Here is a 16,631-nt window from a genome sequence, read left to right on the forward strand (position 1 = left end):
CCGCCCCCAGCGGGGCTGTACAGAGCGCAGGGCTGGGGGCCGCACAGCTGCGCCGGAGGAAATGCCGGCAGGGGGCCGCCTCCTTCCACCTGAAAAGTATCCGGTGCGGCGGGAGGACCTGGGGCCCCCGCAGGAAATGTGGGGATGGGACGGGGAGAGCACTTGGGGGGGGGGGGGAGTCACGTGCTCCCTCTAGCTGGTGCCCCCTTGTGTCTCCCCCGTGAGTCGCCCATTTCAGACTTTGCGCCAAACAAATCCGCAAATCTCTCTGTGGCCCTGCTTCTTGCGTTTCCCTGCCAATCCTCTAGTGCCAGGGCAACAACACCGCGCCACAGTCGCTCTTCAAAGACACTTTGCATTTTTTGCTCCCTGCATATTTTTGCATATGGTCCCATCATTTTATTAAAATCCTATTGAAGTACCTCGGAAACCTGCTCTTGACCTACCTCGCATAATTTTTTTATTGACATCAAATTTTGCCACTTCGCTGTTCACCCTGTCTTCCATGTTATTAATGAAGCATTAAACAATATCGGTCCTAGTTCTGATCTCTAGGGCACCACACCATTAATCTCTTTCCAGGCTTAGAATTGGCCATTTATTCCATGGCCATTTATAAGTAGATTTTAATTCATGACAGAACTTTACCTCTCACTCTGTGGTTACCAAGTTTCCTTAATAGCCTCTTGTAAGAGAGTTTATCAAAAGGCTTTTGAATGTCTACATAAATTATATCCTTTGGTTCTCCTTTACCCACTATTTTATTAACTCTTAGAATTGTAAAAGGTTAGACAGGTGAGATTTATTCTTATAGCAGCTATGTTGCTTTGTCCTGATCAGTTACTTTTCTGGGCATTTTATATTTCTCTCTAGATTGTAAACACCTCACAGCACCAACTGTCTGTATTTTGTGTCTTGGACCCATACCAAGTATACTGGCAATGTTTAACTAATAACAATTCATGTAATATATTAACAAAAAGAAAAGGAGTACTTGTGGCACCTTAGAGACTAACAAATTTATTAGAGCATAAGCTTTCGTGAGCTACAGCTCACTTCATCGGATGCATAACCTGTAATATATTAGTGACTTTATCAACTACCTTCCTGTAATGAAGTAAAGTTTATTAGTCTATAATTCCCAGGAGGACCCAGGCATTCTTTCTCTGTCTAGGTATTTATATGACCTCTATCACTGTAGTACCTGAGTCCCTCACAAACACTAATGCATTTATCCTCACAACAGCTCTGTGAGATAGGGAAGCATTTACCCCATTTTACAAATGGGAACCGAGATACAGAGCGTTCCCCCTTAGAACTATATGGAAATATGGATATGCTGTAAGCCACCATTCACTTAACCCACTCCCCAGATGAGAACTGTGTGCACAGCAACAGAAGAATCATCACAATTCCTAAAGTTAACATGATAAGGGACTGCTCCCAAATCTCTTTCCTCCAAACCCTTCTGATGTAAAATTGAATTTTTTGTTGGAAAAGTCCTGAAGGGTACCTCCAGTATAGGCAGAATCCAAGCCTTCCCTTTTTGCAACTTTCTATGCCGGAAGGATTCTGCTGGCTCGGCTAGTGACCAGCACATTTCCAGCCTTTCATGATGCATTTTTTGCTCTAGCCAGAACTAATAAAATCGGCTTCCTCTGAGCTTGTTTCAAACATACATGAGAGCAGGTTTACCGAGAAAGTGGCCAAATGAAATCATGTCTAAAGTGACTGTGTAAGGCACTGTATAATTTACTTCACACTGTCCCATAGTTTAAAGCCCAGAAAATAGTGCAGAAAGACAGTATAAAATGTATCTGAATATAACCACCTCAACCCTATGCTTGCTCCCTCCTAATAGCCTGAGAAAAGGAAGAGACATTGCATGCCTGAAGGCTGTCAAATCTGGGCTCTGGCAAACAAAGGAATGGGAGAGCATTCCAACACTGAGGAGCTCTCACAGAGAACGCTGTAGGCTCTTGGAGCCAGATTTTCAAAAGTGTGCAGCCCCCACAACTGAGGATGGATTTTCAACTCCCATTCAGACAGCGGAATAAGTGTTTAGATATTCAAATGATACACCTGAAAGTGTCACCTTGGGAGCTGTTGGGTGCTGAGGGCTTTTAAAATCCCACTCTTACTCAAGTACCTCAGTGGGAGCTGAGCGCTTTTGAAAATCTGTCCCCATTTGTGGGTGCTGATGGGGCTCTTGAAAATCAGGCCCTGAACTTTTTTGAAAATCTGGAATTTGGTCTTCTGGAACTTCATTTAAAGTCCAATGGCAAAGGTTCCTTTGGAGGCTAAATGCCTTTTTGTGAGTGTGTTTGTATGTGCATGTTAAACTTTGTTAAAAACAGCTAGCTACTGAGAAATGTTAGCTTCGCAAAGGAGTTCTTAATTCACTATACAGTCCATTATGAAGCTTATGTTGTGAACACAGCCCAAAAGTTAGCACAAGTGTAGGACAGAAAATATTTATGCAAATATTTGGGTCCAGCAGATCAGAAGGCTTCTAAACCTTTATTTCCCATCCCCAGTCACTGAAACACAATTTTTTTTTCCTTAGGCTTAGCTCTCCAAGACTGCTAGGGTTCCTGGAGCAACGAAGTGATTTCCCCCAGGAGCAGTCAATACATAGCCACAATCTTAATCTTATTTAGCATGATAGCATGGTTTTAATTTTTCTGTGTTTGATCCCACAGCCTTAGGAATATTGATAGAAATAGGAACTGGTGAGATCAAATAAAGAGCTGCCTTTTGTAAATAAAAAAATTAACTGCAGCTTTTAGCCTTTCTGCAGTGTTCAATCTTTCCCAACTGTGCTGTTGAGATAAAAGGCTAGCATGTGAGCGAACTGTTAGCAAATACCCAAGCCTGTGATGCCTTCTGCATTCACTATTGCAAAAGTTTTGATTATAGAGAACAGATAAAATCTATTCAGAATTTTCTTGGTGGGGAAAAAAAATCTGTCTCAGAACATAAAAAATGTTTTGGCCGCCTAGTTTTAATGCAGATTTATGAATTTCTGTTTCACCTAAATCAAACCCTTCCCCCTTGGCTTACATTGAGCTATGAAGTGTTAAGAAGTATGTTTGCTGTCCCCTGCAGCTCATTGTTGACTTTAGTCAGTAGCTTTGTTTATAAATCCTTGTTGATTTTTCTCCCTGCATAGTTTAATTAGGTAGACTACAGACAGCTGGGCTCACCATACTCTTGATTTCTAGATTGTGTTTTTAACAGCACTCCCAGTTTCTGTAGCATAGGTACTAGTGCAATAATCAGTGACAGGCCCAGAATGGGTTGTAATTAGAAACATCGAATAAGTTTTCTGCCTTTTGAAATCTGTCTCTTAACATCAAAGTGTTCCACACAAGTCCTCTTCCAAAGACTGCTTCCATATCTAAATGAGTGATGTATTTCATGGTGTCTGTCGGGAATGATATAATGAAGAAAACCGGCTTTGAGAGAGGCCTGATTTAAAAAACAGCTGGCCCACTTGAATGAGTTTGGAAGCATCTGTTTGCAGTTGTATTTTTTCCTGTAAACTTCATAAACAAGGCACAGGCTAATGTCAGATATTACACTTAGCATGCATGCACCAACAACCCAGCGTCAGACCCAAACAAATTATGTGCTTGCAAAGTTGTCTGCAACGATGCACCCAGGAAAGCAAGGCAATAAACTCATTTTGCAGGGGCACCGTTATTAGTGTTTCACTATGCTTACTATTCAAAGGAATTAATGTTTCCTGCTTTAAACAAGTTCTCCCACCATAACTAAACCTTTGAGGCAGAATATGAGCGGTCATCTCCACTGAAAGGATTGATCACATGGTCTGAAACAAACTAGTAATTCACAACGAGGAAAGCAAAAGCACTGCGGGGTGAGAAAATGACTCAGCGGTGGGGTGCTGAGACAAAGTCTAAAATGTGTGTGTTTAGGGGGGTAAGAAGGAAGAGGATCTGGATACTCCCCATCCTCCTGTGAAATTGTTTAAATCAGCCTTAATAATGAAAAAGCAGCTAAAAGTTCGTTTTTGCTCCCAGCAGGAAACCCTTGCAGAAGACCAGGCAGGACCAACCCTTCTCCCATACAGGCAGATTTATATCCCTCCCCCCCAAACCACCCACAGGTAGAATTGTAATGCAAAGTACCTGGCTAAACAAGCTTCCCTTCCCTCCCTTTCAATGCGGCCGTGTTTGGCCTATTATCTGATAGAAATCTTCCAGAGAGAGGGGGCTGGATTATGAGCTCTCAGGGGCTTTCCGTTGCTTGTGTGTGAAGTTCGATAATCCCGCGCTAAATGGTTTGTGCGATTCAAAGGTGAGGATGGTAAATAGCTGTTAGGTGTCTGCAAAGAACGCGAGCGATCAGGGGAAAGCTCTAAATTAGACCCCTGGGGAAGGCAGGCTGATAAGACGCTCCGCGGGTGTCACCCTCGGGGCTGCTGGCTGGGGGAATGCGGAGGCGGAGAACCGTGAAGTAGCCTGGCCCACTGATTCCATAGTGCACGTTGAAGAGATTGGCCGATGTGCTGTAATCAAAGCGAACTGCCTGGGAAAGGCATTGGACTGAGCAGGCAGGGTCGGTGTTTCTCTCCCTCGGATCACAGCACTTAAATCCATTCCCAAGCATTTGGGGGTGAATTAAGACTGTAGCAGTGATTCTTGACAGGAGCTAAAATAAAAGATCAGCTGAAAATCGGTCCCCCGAGTCTGAGAGCATTTCCACCTTAGGGGAAAGTACCACCTCAGTTGTAGCAAGCAATGGGGCTGGATCCTTTCTATACTGAAGTCGAAATAGCTATGCACTTCAGTGGGAGGAAGATCTGCTCCAACAGGTTTGCCTTAGTAGTTCAGTGTTTTCTTCTCTAAAAGAGATTAATCTGTAACGTTAAACCCGCGGGAAAACAAAATAAGAATTTAGCCCTGCCCTCCTAAACCTCACTGTTTTCACCAGACAGCGTCTGTCTAGGCCCTTGAATGTTACTGGGCAAATTATAAACCCAAATAAAACTGAGATGGTACAATTACTATATACTGGGTTTCCTTCTGCTCTTCCTTTCTCCCATTTCATAAACGCTCCAACTTTACTCGTGTACTTACATCTTTGGAATAAATGGGAAACATTGGTTAAAATCAAACAAATCATAAAACCGCGTAAAATAGATATTTAAAATATTTCTGGAGGAATGGGAATTATTCCCCCATATAGCTCTGGGAAAGTCTTTTATTTCGGCTGCGGAGTGGGGCAGAGACTTGACATTGTGGTTGGAGACCTTTGATTGGTGATCGCTTAGTGGTTACCTGATCTGGAATGTAGATGGGTCCAGGTATGCGCAGGACTCTCATTTATGACAGATTTCAGAGCAGCAGCCGTGTTAGTCTGTATTCGCAAAAAGAAAAGGAGGACTTGTGGCACCTTAGAGACTAACACATTTATTTGAGCATATGCTTTCGTGAGCTACAGCTTCATCCGATGAAGTGAGCTGTAGCTCACGAAAGCATATGCTCAAATAAATTTGTTGGTCTCTAAGGTGCCACAAGTCCTCCTTTTCTTTTTGCGAATACAGACTAACAAGTACTCCCATTCTCATTTATATTATTCATTGCAATACCTTAGCCCCCAGATCGAGCACTGGAGACAGGTGTGGCTGACATATCAGAGTGGGAAGGCTCTGCATTAACCCAGGTACAATATACTTGGTTGTATGCGAGTTTCAGAGGCCTAGTATAGTAATGTAATAAAAAGGAGTGGATTCAAAGGTGCTGGTCCCCCGCACATCCCATTGAAATCAACGGGAGCGGCAGACGTTCAGCGCCTTTGAAAATAAGGCCAGTCGTTATGATCAGTTTATATTCGCAAAAAGAAAAGGAGGACTTGTGGCACCTTAGAGACTAACACATTTATTTGAGCATAAGCTTTCGTGAGCTACAGCTCACTTCATCGGATGCATTTCGATGAAGTGAGCTGTAGCTCACGAAAGCTTATGCTCTAATAAATTTGTTAGTCTCTAAGGTGCCACAAGTACTCCTTTTCCTTTTGCGAATACAGACTAACACGGCTGCTACTCTGAAACCAGAGTTTATGTTGGGAGACATATCACCGGCCAAATTGTGCCCTCACTTACATGACTGGGAGCAGGCTGTGGTCCAGTATAACTGCAGCGGGGTTGGCCCTGGTATCAGCGAGGAGAGAATTTTGCCCGGGATGACAATTAGATAAGAATGGAAAGAATAAAAACTATGAGATGCAGCAGCAGGCACCGTTGGGGTGTTTTATGCATTGTGACTTGCCATCCAACTACACAAAGCTTCACCCGGTTACTGTGTCCAGCAATAAGTTTGGAGCGAGCGGACTGAGGGTGTGTTGCTGGTTGGGCATTCAGTTGCACGGAACAGTAGATGGCGCTTAGCTGATACAGTATTTATCTGGCTTTTGAATGCGATCTCCTCTCAATCTCCTTACACAGCTCAGTTCTGCTCACATACAAAGGCTGCAATGGCCACAGAGCTAACGGGACAGTATGGCATGAGAACACCGCGAGGCGTTCAGGAAATGTGCCGAGGGCTACTTAATGGCTTCTTAGACCCACAATTTTTTCAGACACGGTCTCTTTACTGGTAATTTACTGTCCTCATTCTGGGGCTCTCAGCATGTTTGACATTAACTCTTCCATTTGCTCTTGGTATTATGTTTCAAACCTGACTGTACAGCCACTATTAAAATATGTCAAAATTAGGCCTCATTAAAAGCCATTTGATCTGCTGGCTGCTTCTCATCAACTTGTAATTCGCCCTCAGGACAGTTTTATTACAAGTGACTGTCGGTTCTTAAAAAGCGAAGGAGGACTTGGGGCACCTTAGAGACTAACACATTTATTTGAGCATAAGCTTTCGTGAGCTACAGCTCACTTCATCGGATGCATCCGATGATGCAGCTGTAGCTCAGGACAGCTTATGCTCAAATAAATGTGTTAGTCTCTAAGGTGCCCCAAGTCCTCCTTCGCTTTTTGCGAATACAGACTAACACGGCTGCTACTCTGAAACCCGACAGTTCTTAGTTAAACCCGTGATTGAAGAGATTACGATGTAAAAGTAAACGGAATCTTTTAAACTCTCCCGATTATCTTGACCATATAGGCCTCTTATTAATGTACCTTGTCTCTTGAAAACAGTATTCCTTATGAGTCAGCATGCAATCATAGAGTATCACGTGTAACATATGCAGCAAAAATGGACTTTGATTAATTACAAGCTATACAAAGTATATTGCTTTACTTTCTACTCTCACCGAAAATAAATGCTTTCGAGCATCCGTCACACGCGCCTGGGAGAGTAAACGGAATTTTTGTAGTCCGTGTGTATTACCTAAATGACTCGTGCTTTAAATGATCCCCTTCCTTTATTGGAAATGCTTCTCTCTTTGGTCCCGGTGAACTTTAGCTCGCAGTCCCCCCTAGACTCTTTATGGCTTTTCTTTTGTTGATGTGCTTTTCTTTGTGACGTTTCTTGGGCCGATTGTATTTGTTAATTAGTTGCTAACAGCATCGTAATGTGGGCTTGATGGATAACCATGTCATTAGCACTCACCCCTGCAATTCACATCTCCAGCAGGGCAGGGGCTACCCCATGTTGAGACCATGATTTGTAGATCTAGTCTAGAGTGACACAGCTAACCCATCTCCTCTGTTGCTTTCATTTCTCATCTCGAAATCACAGCTCTCGGTTCTTGAATGTTATCAGTAAATTTACGATAAGTCACCGTTTAATCCTGCCGGAGGACACAAGGCCATTACTCCTTCCTGGGTAATGTACCAGCTTATTGCGTTGAGAGAGAAACTATATACACCACCTCACGCAGACATAATGAATTAGCTGTTATTTATCTCAGTCGGATTGTTTTATTTGTAAGTTAACCAACTGCAAGAAAACATGTGGAACATTCGTCGGCAAAATCTTCCCTTGGTGTGCTTCTCCTCCCTTCTGTCGGCGTGGGCGTGCGGCTTTCTGAGCTCTGGCTTTTCAGTCGTAAAACGCTTTCCAACGGGTGACTGGTGTGATGCCCGTGACACCAGCGCTGTCAAACTGGGAGAATGGGAACGAGGGATCTTGAACACATAACTATGGGTGAGATTTTAAACGACCCGCTCACGCATAAACACACACACGGGGGGGGGGGGGGAGAGCTGAGCCTGCATCACGAGAGGCGGGAGATTTTTACACAGGAATCCCAACATGAAGGCGCCTCCAAGCAGCAGCCGGCAGTTCTGGTTCTAGCTCAGAGGCTCCCTGCGAGGAAAGCGACTTCGCTGATCCTAGCCCTCCCCCGGCCGGGTATGAGCTTGTGTTTAGCGCTGCTGGCCAGCCGGAGCCCGCTCCCCACGCTGCCGAGCACCCCGTTATCATTCCGGTCCCGCCTATTGCCCGGCCGCGCACGGGAGCTGCGGCTGCGCCTGGGAGTTGTAGTCCTGACTTCCCGGCTAGCAAACGGCGGTGGGGAGAGTCCTTAAAGAGACTACGTTTCCCAGGGCCCCCTGCTGCTCCGCCGGTCCACGGGCCGGGCCGGGCCGGGCCGGGCTGTCAATCAGGGGACGTCAGCGAGCGGAGAGAGCTCAGGGTTATTATCCACCCCCCGCCTCCGGGTCTGGCTGATAATCCGCGCTCCAGCAGCTCATGAGCAGGGAGGCAAGTGTCACGCTGATGTGCCTGCGCGGGGCGAGGGCCGGCGGGGCCACGTGAAGAGGCTGCGGTCCCGGGGAGCCCTTTTCCGCCCAAACCTGCGTCCTGGGCGGAGAGGGGAGAGGCTGGGGCGCCGCGATGAGGCGCAGAAAGATCGCGGTGGCCGCCGGCTGCTGCCTCTCCTTCTTCCTGGGCACTTTGCTGAACGTGCTGTTCATCCCGGGCTTTGATCCGCACCAGCAGCGGCCGCCGCCGCGGCGCGGGGTCACCCCGGCGTTTGCGGGCTCGCCTTTGTACTGGCGAGGGGAGGACGGCGAGAGCCAGCGCTGGGAGCTAGCCCGGCAGATCAGGGAGCGCTACGAGGAGGTGCTCCGCTACCAGAAGCACCAGGCGCCCGCGGCTGCTGCCCGGCGGCTGGTGAGACCGCTGGAGCGGCGGCTGATGGACCTCGCCCAGCAGCGGACCTCCTCGGAGCAGACACTTCGGCTGGAGAAGGGGAAAGCGCCGCAGGCTGGCAGCCGAGGGGGCTCCTATCCCGAAGCCAAAGTAGACCTGCCTCTGAACCCCCCTCTGCTGGGGTGCCGAGACATCCACAACGTCACCAGCCTGCATTACTTGGGCTCCGGCTACACCAAAGCTGTCTACAAGGTCGTCCTGAACCGCACGCTGGCCGTGGCGCTGAAATCGGTCGATTTTGGGGGGCACGACATCGAGAACTGCGTGAAGCAATACGCGGCGTTAGAAGAGTGCTACCGGCTAGCCTCCTACAAAATCGTCAAGGAGATGATCCTCCTGCAAAGGCTGCAGCACTCCAACATCCTCCAGGTAAGCCTAGGGGGTGGGGCGCTCTGGCGCTGGTGCCGTGGGGGACGCTTGGGCTCTTTGAAAGGAATCACAGGTAGCTTTTGCAGATCGCGACACGGTGGACAATGGTCATCTTTCGGGTTTCTTTAAAAATGCCGGGGCTTGTACCAGACAGCGAGTGAAAACCAGCCGACGTGTACAGATAGGATGTGGAAAAATGTGTCAAGGGTTTATTTCTCACCACAGGCAACCTGTTGGCGCTCTTCATACCAAGGGAATAAAAGTATGTAGTAACCGCAGAAAGGGGTGTATATACGGTGGAGCTGATTGCATTTGTGATCTGTATGAAAGAACTAGACAGCTTTGATCTTGATATACCTATAACATTGCCGTTCCTGGCCTTATATACCGAGTGATTATAGCACATCGAATAAATAGTATTTGACTATCACTAATGTCAACCCAATGGGTCGAAAAATGCCATCTTGTGATAACAAGCCTCCCTCTAAATACAAATGTAACGTTCTTTGGACAAGTATAGTTCTCACATCCTTTTAGACTAATGTTTATGGAGTCAAATAAGTTACTTCAGTTAATGTTTTCTAAAGATTTGTAGTCATTAGTTCACCATTTATACAGATCTATAGTTTCTGCTCTCTTCTAACAGCTCTTTACTTATAATACGGAGAAGATAGGAAACCTTTATACACAAAACGCTCAATAGACATACATGCACAACTAAAGATATTGACATCCTCTCTGAAGCGATTAATTCTGGCAGATTTACCCTGGCCTGTATACGAGAGCAGTGGGGAAAGATTAGGAATATTATACATTTTCATTCTGCTAATTGGTGCAGAAGTAATGTCTTTATGGGAGAAGGCGTATAGCTATGCCTCGCCTAGCAGCCTTTTCTGGTTGTTCTTTTACCTAAGGAAATAAATAAATAAAAAATAAAATTGTGATGTTGAAAAGCGAAGGAAGCGTAAGAAGATATAAACGCTCTCAAAATACGTAGAATAAAATGTTAACCCTCATCAATACAAACGACAACTCCCCTTCCCCCGAATATTATGGGAATGGAAATGTGATTGTTCCTCACCTGGCACTGTAGTCGTTATTTAGGTTTATTGTGTATTTTGCCGTGTGAATCTTAATTACACAGAATCCTGGCAAATGGAAGATTAGGAGTAACTGTAACAGGGCGCAGTATTAGTCTTACTGTACACTGACATTACTCCACTTGACAGAAATCCACTATTACACCTTCACATTAATTTCAACGTGCCCATTTGGATTGAAATTCCTGTTGCATTTCGCACAGTGTGTGGAATGCTGATGAAAAAGAAAACAATATTAGAACGTGCATTCCCGGTAGCTATTTTTAAAAAAGAAATCAAATAGGCAACTTTTGATTTTTTTTCTGTAGAAAAAGGTACCAATTCCCCCATAAGAACTAAAGGTCGAAATGAACAAAACAGTCAATTTTCATACACTGGAAGTCTAGGAAAGGCCAGATGCAAGTTTAATATCTCCTCTTCCCCACGAGTCCATGCAAAAATTGGTTTTGGGAAGTCAGTTGCTTGCTTGCTTGCTTGCTTGCTTTCTTGGGATAAAACTGGAGAAAACATTTTTTGTAGCTTTAGAATAAAAAATCGACAACTAAATAAAGCGTTTGCTAATTCTTGCCTCTATGCTGCCAGGTATAACTATAAGACATAATGAAAACAACATCTCGCACACTACACTACAACGACTGTTAGAGGTTTTCAGTTATTCCATATGATGTCATACATCCTCATAGGAAGAAATTCTTACTATCACTGTAATGCAGACAAGGATATCGATAATAGCTTGACAGTAGGAAATAAACTCAATTTTTAAACACTGGGTTTCAAGATTTTTCTCTTATTCCGTAGAAAGCAACCCTGTGTCTCTACAAGTTGGCAAAAATGATGATTTAAACATTTTTAGAACTGCAGTTTCTCTGGCTTCCTCGGTGGGTTATAGTGATCGTACTGTATTCCTTTCACATGCTATTCAAATAGATACTTTCATCGTATGCAGAGAATAAATTTGGAAATAGTCATTTTCACAAAATGGAAACCAACATTCTGTCCTGCATTATCTATGCAACGAGCAACAACAACAAACTTCAGTGTTTACACATGTGTAGACACTAGGGTTCCCTTAACCTGGGATGTGCATTATGGAACATCTTATTGAAAAATCTGCTCACGGTCAGTGATTATTTTTTGTACCAAAGACTAGAGGAAGCGCTGTCAGTTAATTCCCCTGTTTGCTGAAGGCTGGTGGACCCTATAATAGGTAAATGAAGTCAATCTTCTTCATGTCACATTTGCCTTGTGAGCAGTCACGTCATGTGGAAACGGAACTAGAACACACACATGGATAGACGCTTCTAAAAACGCCAATTAGAAAATACGCGCCCAGCCCGCTGCGCTGGGAGAATGTTCTAATGAGCAAAAATCCCTTGTGTTAATTAGGTTTTCACAAATTACGTGCCATCTAGTTACAACATAGATTAAACTTAAATCAGAAACATGTTTTCCATGTGGCTCGGATTCTTTCTTTCTTTCTTTCTTTCTTATTATTTTGGCTGCCCACGGTCTCCTCAGCCACTAGCAGAATTTCCTTTCGACTGGGCTGCTCTGATCAGATTGCAAATGCGCTAGTAAAGAGAGCTGCGAAGCCACCTACATCGCTGCCTTTTTGTTCACCACGTTCCCTTCAGCGCCTAGAGCGCGGGGCGAGGTTACCGCCGCGGGTGAACACCAGGGTTTGCTAAGGACCTTCCCTTGCCCGGCGACTATAAAAACCGGACGGGCCTTGGCTAGTCACAGCTGGGCAGAGTTATGGTCCAGGAATAGACCTGTAACGTCACCCTGGGGGGGGGGGGCATCGGGGCGCGTGCAACGGGCAGCGTCTTCCAAAGCAGCCCGCTGTTTCTTGTTGTGTCTCCTCTAAAATCCCCGGCTGGGCCAGGGTCCTGCGTCTGCTGACGTCAGGGACAACAACTAATGGGTATCTGGTTTTAGAAATGATGCATTTCTGCCGGAGACAGAGGAAAGCAACTCAAAAGCCAACATAACTTTCCCCAATCTCGTCTGGTTTTTGACATGAGCATCCATTTTAAGTAGAGCGTAAAGGACCCAAAGCGTGTAACTGATGTCCAATTCACTACAGCACAACTGTGTGTGTGTCCTAATTAGAAAAAGCTTTTCCTTAGCTCATTTCCATGGGGTTTCTTCACCCAGCACTGTAGAAACGCAATTGAGAGCACTCAGTGTGTCCTCAAACGCCTTTCACTGTCTGCCTGCATGCAATGTATCCACCGCCCGCCGAGTTACTTCCCTTGCAAAACGGACAGTCCGTTTCTGCGTTAGAGAGACAAGGGTGGGTGAGGCGATATCTTTTACTGGACCAGCTTCTGTTGGTGAGAGACAGACGCTCTGGCACCCACCTTGTCTCTCTAATATCCCGGGAGCTACGGGGCTAAAACAACATTGCTGCATACAGTTAATGACCGCGTTGCCAGTGCTACTTGAGTGGATCTTAATTTAGCAAAATACAAGATTTCTGGCCTTACGGCTGGCCTTAGTTTTAAAAAGAATTTCCAGCTTCATCATCGCTCTCCCTGAGTCGAAAGAGTTATGGAGACCAGCTGAAATGACTATCCAGCCACCCCCGCCAGCAGCAGTTTACCGTCCCTCTCAGGTAAGGAACTTTTTAGCGATCTCAACCCTGGGGAAAATAAAATGTGCTGGGAAAAAAAAAAAATTCAAACACGCCAAGCCACGGCTTAGCCCGGCGATTCTGTTGGCTACTCCTGACCGCTCAGATTGTCTCTCACAGAGTGGGTTTTCAATAGCAGTGTGTTTACTAGCGAGTTTGACATCACTGTAAACCAGCCATAAAATATTGCACTTTTGTTTCTCAAACTTCCCCTTCCAATTATCCCCCCCCGCTCCCCAACACACAGTGAACACTTAACACCCCTAAGCCAGCTGCGACCAATTATTAGCACGACTAGGGGCTGGAGCTACTCAGTGCTGACTCGGCTCGGCAGCCCTCGAAAAACAGCGCTCCCGAAGAGTCGTACTTGAGTATGCAAACAGGAGCCACCTTCCCGCTACCTGCGGCGGGTGATGGAGGCAAGTGGGGGTTTTTAGAAGAAGGAGGGAGATCTCCCCCTCTCCCATAGAGTCAAACACAGAGAGATAAATAGCCTCCCCCCCCCATACACACACACACACCGATGCACAACGCGGTGTGCGGTGTTACTGTTGCTAAGTGGCTTTCCCCGCACTGTACTTTCAGCGTTCTGGCGCTGCAGCTCCTGTCTTCGCTCAGGCCTGTTATGAGGGGCTATCTAGGGTGAAATACGTTTGAGTCTTGCTCGGGGGAAATCCAGGGTTTCTTTCCTGGAGGTTCAGTCCCAGGAAAGGGGATTTTCCTGTAAATCTCTCGCAGCTGACAGCCTGAAGTGTACTTTGTAAGATAACAAGCTTGTTCTTGACTGTCTCTACAGTTCCCATTCTGGCCTGTCTCTTGTCAAAACCAGCTTTGCTGCGCCCCCCCCCCCCCAAAGCATCCTTTTAGAATACCTGATTAGGGCACAATATACGTTGAAATTAAAAACACACGCACAAAAACAACCCTTCTCAGCTCGTAGCCCTGTCCTCGCGTCTCATATTGACACGTTCGTCATGCATGGAGCCTGTTCGGGCCAGGCGCCAGATGTGGCACATCAGGCTATCACACGAAAGGCTGAGAACCTGGAAAAGGGGAGTGTGGGTTAGTGTTAGATACAGGGGTTAGCTGGTGTTAATGCAAAGAAAACATGAGGTTCCTTTCGCTTTAAAGAGTATTTACCGTCTCTGAGTCAGGCCCGGTTTGTCTGATGGGGCATTGCCTCGGGATCCGGGCAGAGGCGCTGAGTCAAAGGGCAAGGCTGGGAACTTGTCAATCACACACTGCTCTAGATCGCTTCCTCTAAACATTTCTGCCGCACACCAGCCATTGTGATAGGCAAGTGCAGATGAAAATGGAAGCGTGTTTGGTTTGGAGGGAGAGAGAAGGGGCTAGTTCATTAAAGTTGATTTAATAATGAGGGGCATTGGGGAAGAGGGGGATCTGGGTCACTGATTTATTGTAACACAGGATTTAGCAGCCCACTAATTGCTTTGCACTTGCTCTCTATCAAGTGCTGTGGCGGGTCTCCTCTTCCTTTCCCTCTCCGCCGTGGTTTCTTTTCTTAGAAAATTAAAATATTTATTTCTGAATCCAGCTTTTCCGTGCAGTGATTGAGTTTGCTCTAATTCCTCCTTCCAGTCTGTCTGTCTGTCTGTCTATCCAGGGAAGAAAAGAAAATCAACCACCATTTGCTGTTAATTTCAGACAATGAATACTATTGGAAAGACGCTAGCAATGTTTGATTTACTGTAATAATATAATTGCAGACCTGTAGATCTGAATTAAGGGTGCTGCCATTCATGGGTATAAACAATCTTTTGACTGGTTCTCTCATTACATTGCTGAAGACAAATGGAAGGGAATGCAAGTTTGAAACTGACATATGTTTTGTGAAACCGCAAGATTATCTTTGTAGGTTTTTAGATATCTTTATAATCGCTCATAGCGTAATTCAGTGTGTTTTACTGAAAAAGAATCTCTACGTCAACCAAAATTAAATCTTTATTTTATTTAAAAAAAAATAAAAATAAGCGATGAGTTCATTTCATAACAGTAGCGGTGGGGTGGGGAGGAACAGCAGCTGAGGGTAGAACAGAGGCTTATTGACTAAGACTAACTCCCTTTTTTGGTTTGTTAAAGTAAATACACTTTAAAAATCACAGTCCAGATTATGATTTTATCCCATTTTAAATCTGGAGTAATTCTGTTGTCTTTAGGGGAATTATTTTGGATTTACATTTGGCCTTGATTACACTCTGAAAATGTATCATGTTAAAAAACATGGTATTAAAAGATTTTTTGCCTTTGGCGCATACAAATCCAATGGTATTTGAAAACGTTTTAGGTGGTCCTGGCATGGGCTATTACAACCAGCTAACACATTTTGAACATCACTTGTTCCTCTTTTAAATATTATGTAAAGTCATGTTACCATCGTGTTAGTTAACATGTTTTCTAACATGATGCTTTTCCTCAGCATAGCCAAATCCAGTTAGTGAGGTCAAAAGCAGGACCCTTATTTTTAGTTTGAGAATTAAAATGTTGAAGTCTTAATATTAAAATCTGGTAATTTTATATGGAAGAAAATAATTTCTCCAAGGGGTAAATTAATTAAAATGCATTTCTAGCTTAAATGAGTTGACATGAATCATCTATGGAATCTTCAGATCATATTATATCATGTTGCTTCATTCAGAGTCCACACTAATCTTTAAAAGAAAAGGAGTACTTGTGGCACCTTAGAGACTAACAAATTTATTAGAGCATAAGCTTTCGTGAGCTACAGCTCACTTCATCGGATGCATTTGGTGGAAAAAAAAAAGCTTTTTTTTCCACCAAATGCATCCGATGAATTGAGCTGTAGCTCACGAAAGCTTATGCTCTAATAAATTTGTTAGTCTCTAAGGTGCCACATGTACTCCTTTTCTTTTTGCGAATACAGACTAACACGGCTGCTACTCTGAAACTAATCTTTAAGCAACAAAACTTGCATACAACATGGGGATGGGGTGAGCTCTAGTTACGGGGGAAGGGTCAGATGCTCAGGAAATCCTTTGTTGTTTCAAGAAAGTGGGGCCCAGTGAAATCTGGAGCTCAAATCATGAAACACTTTTGTGCTGGTAGTGGTGGAGAATACTCCGTGATGAACCTGAAGAGCTTTTTATTTTCATTGAAAATTTGAGCAATCTTCTGAGTAGACTGTGGTGTAGTGTCATCAATGAAGAGCCCAGGCAAGATGGTAGCTGATCACTTGGGGAAACTGTCATTATGAAATTTGGATTGTGAGAGGAGTGCAGAAATTTCCCTTGGAATTGAACCTTCAAAACAGAGCCCCTAATTAGAGAGAAGTAACCTGCTAGAGTGAGAGCTTGGGATCTTATTATGTGCTTGATCTGCATCCATAGATAAAGGGCACAATATAGCTCGAAG

At 44.8% G+C, this 16,631-nt stretch overlaps 1 protein-coding gene across 1 annotated transcript in view; it reads left to right on the forward strand.

Moving 5' to 3' along the window:
• Positions 1-8,571: 8,571 nt before the first annotated feature.
• The window catches only part of PKDCC (protein kinase domain containing, cytoplasmic), a 50,373-nt gene continuing 42,313 nt past the window's right edge, over positions 8,572-16,631 (forward strand). The window contains exon 1 of the mRNA XM_038397708.2: positions 8,572-9,506. Coding sequence (XP_038253636.1) covers positions 8,820-9,506 — 687 coding nt within the window. The 5' untranslated portion in view covers positions 8,572-8,819. The remainder of the gene's footprint in view (positions 9,507-16,631) is intronic.

This window comes from Dermochelys coriacea, chromosome 3, assembly GCF_009764565.3.
Source record: "Dermochelys coriacea isolate rDerCor1 chromosome 3, rDerCor1.pri.v4, whole genome shotgun sequence".
Taxonomy (NCBI): domain Eukaryota; kingdom Metazoa; phylum Chordata; order Testudines; family Dermochelyidae; genus Dermochelys; species Dermochelys coriacea.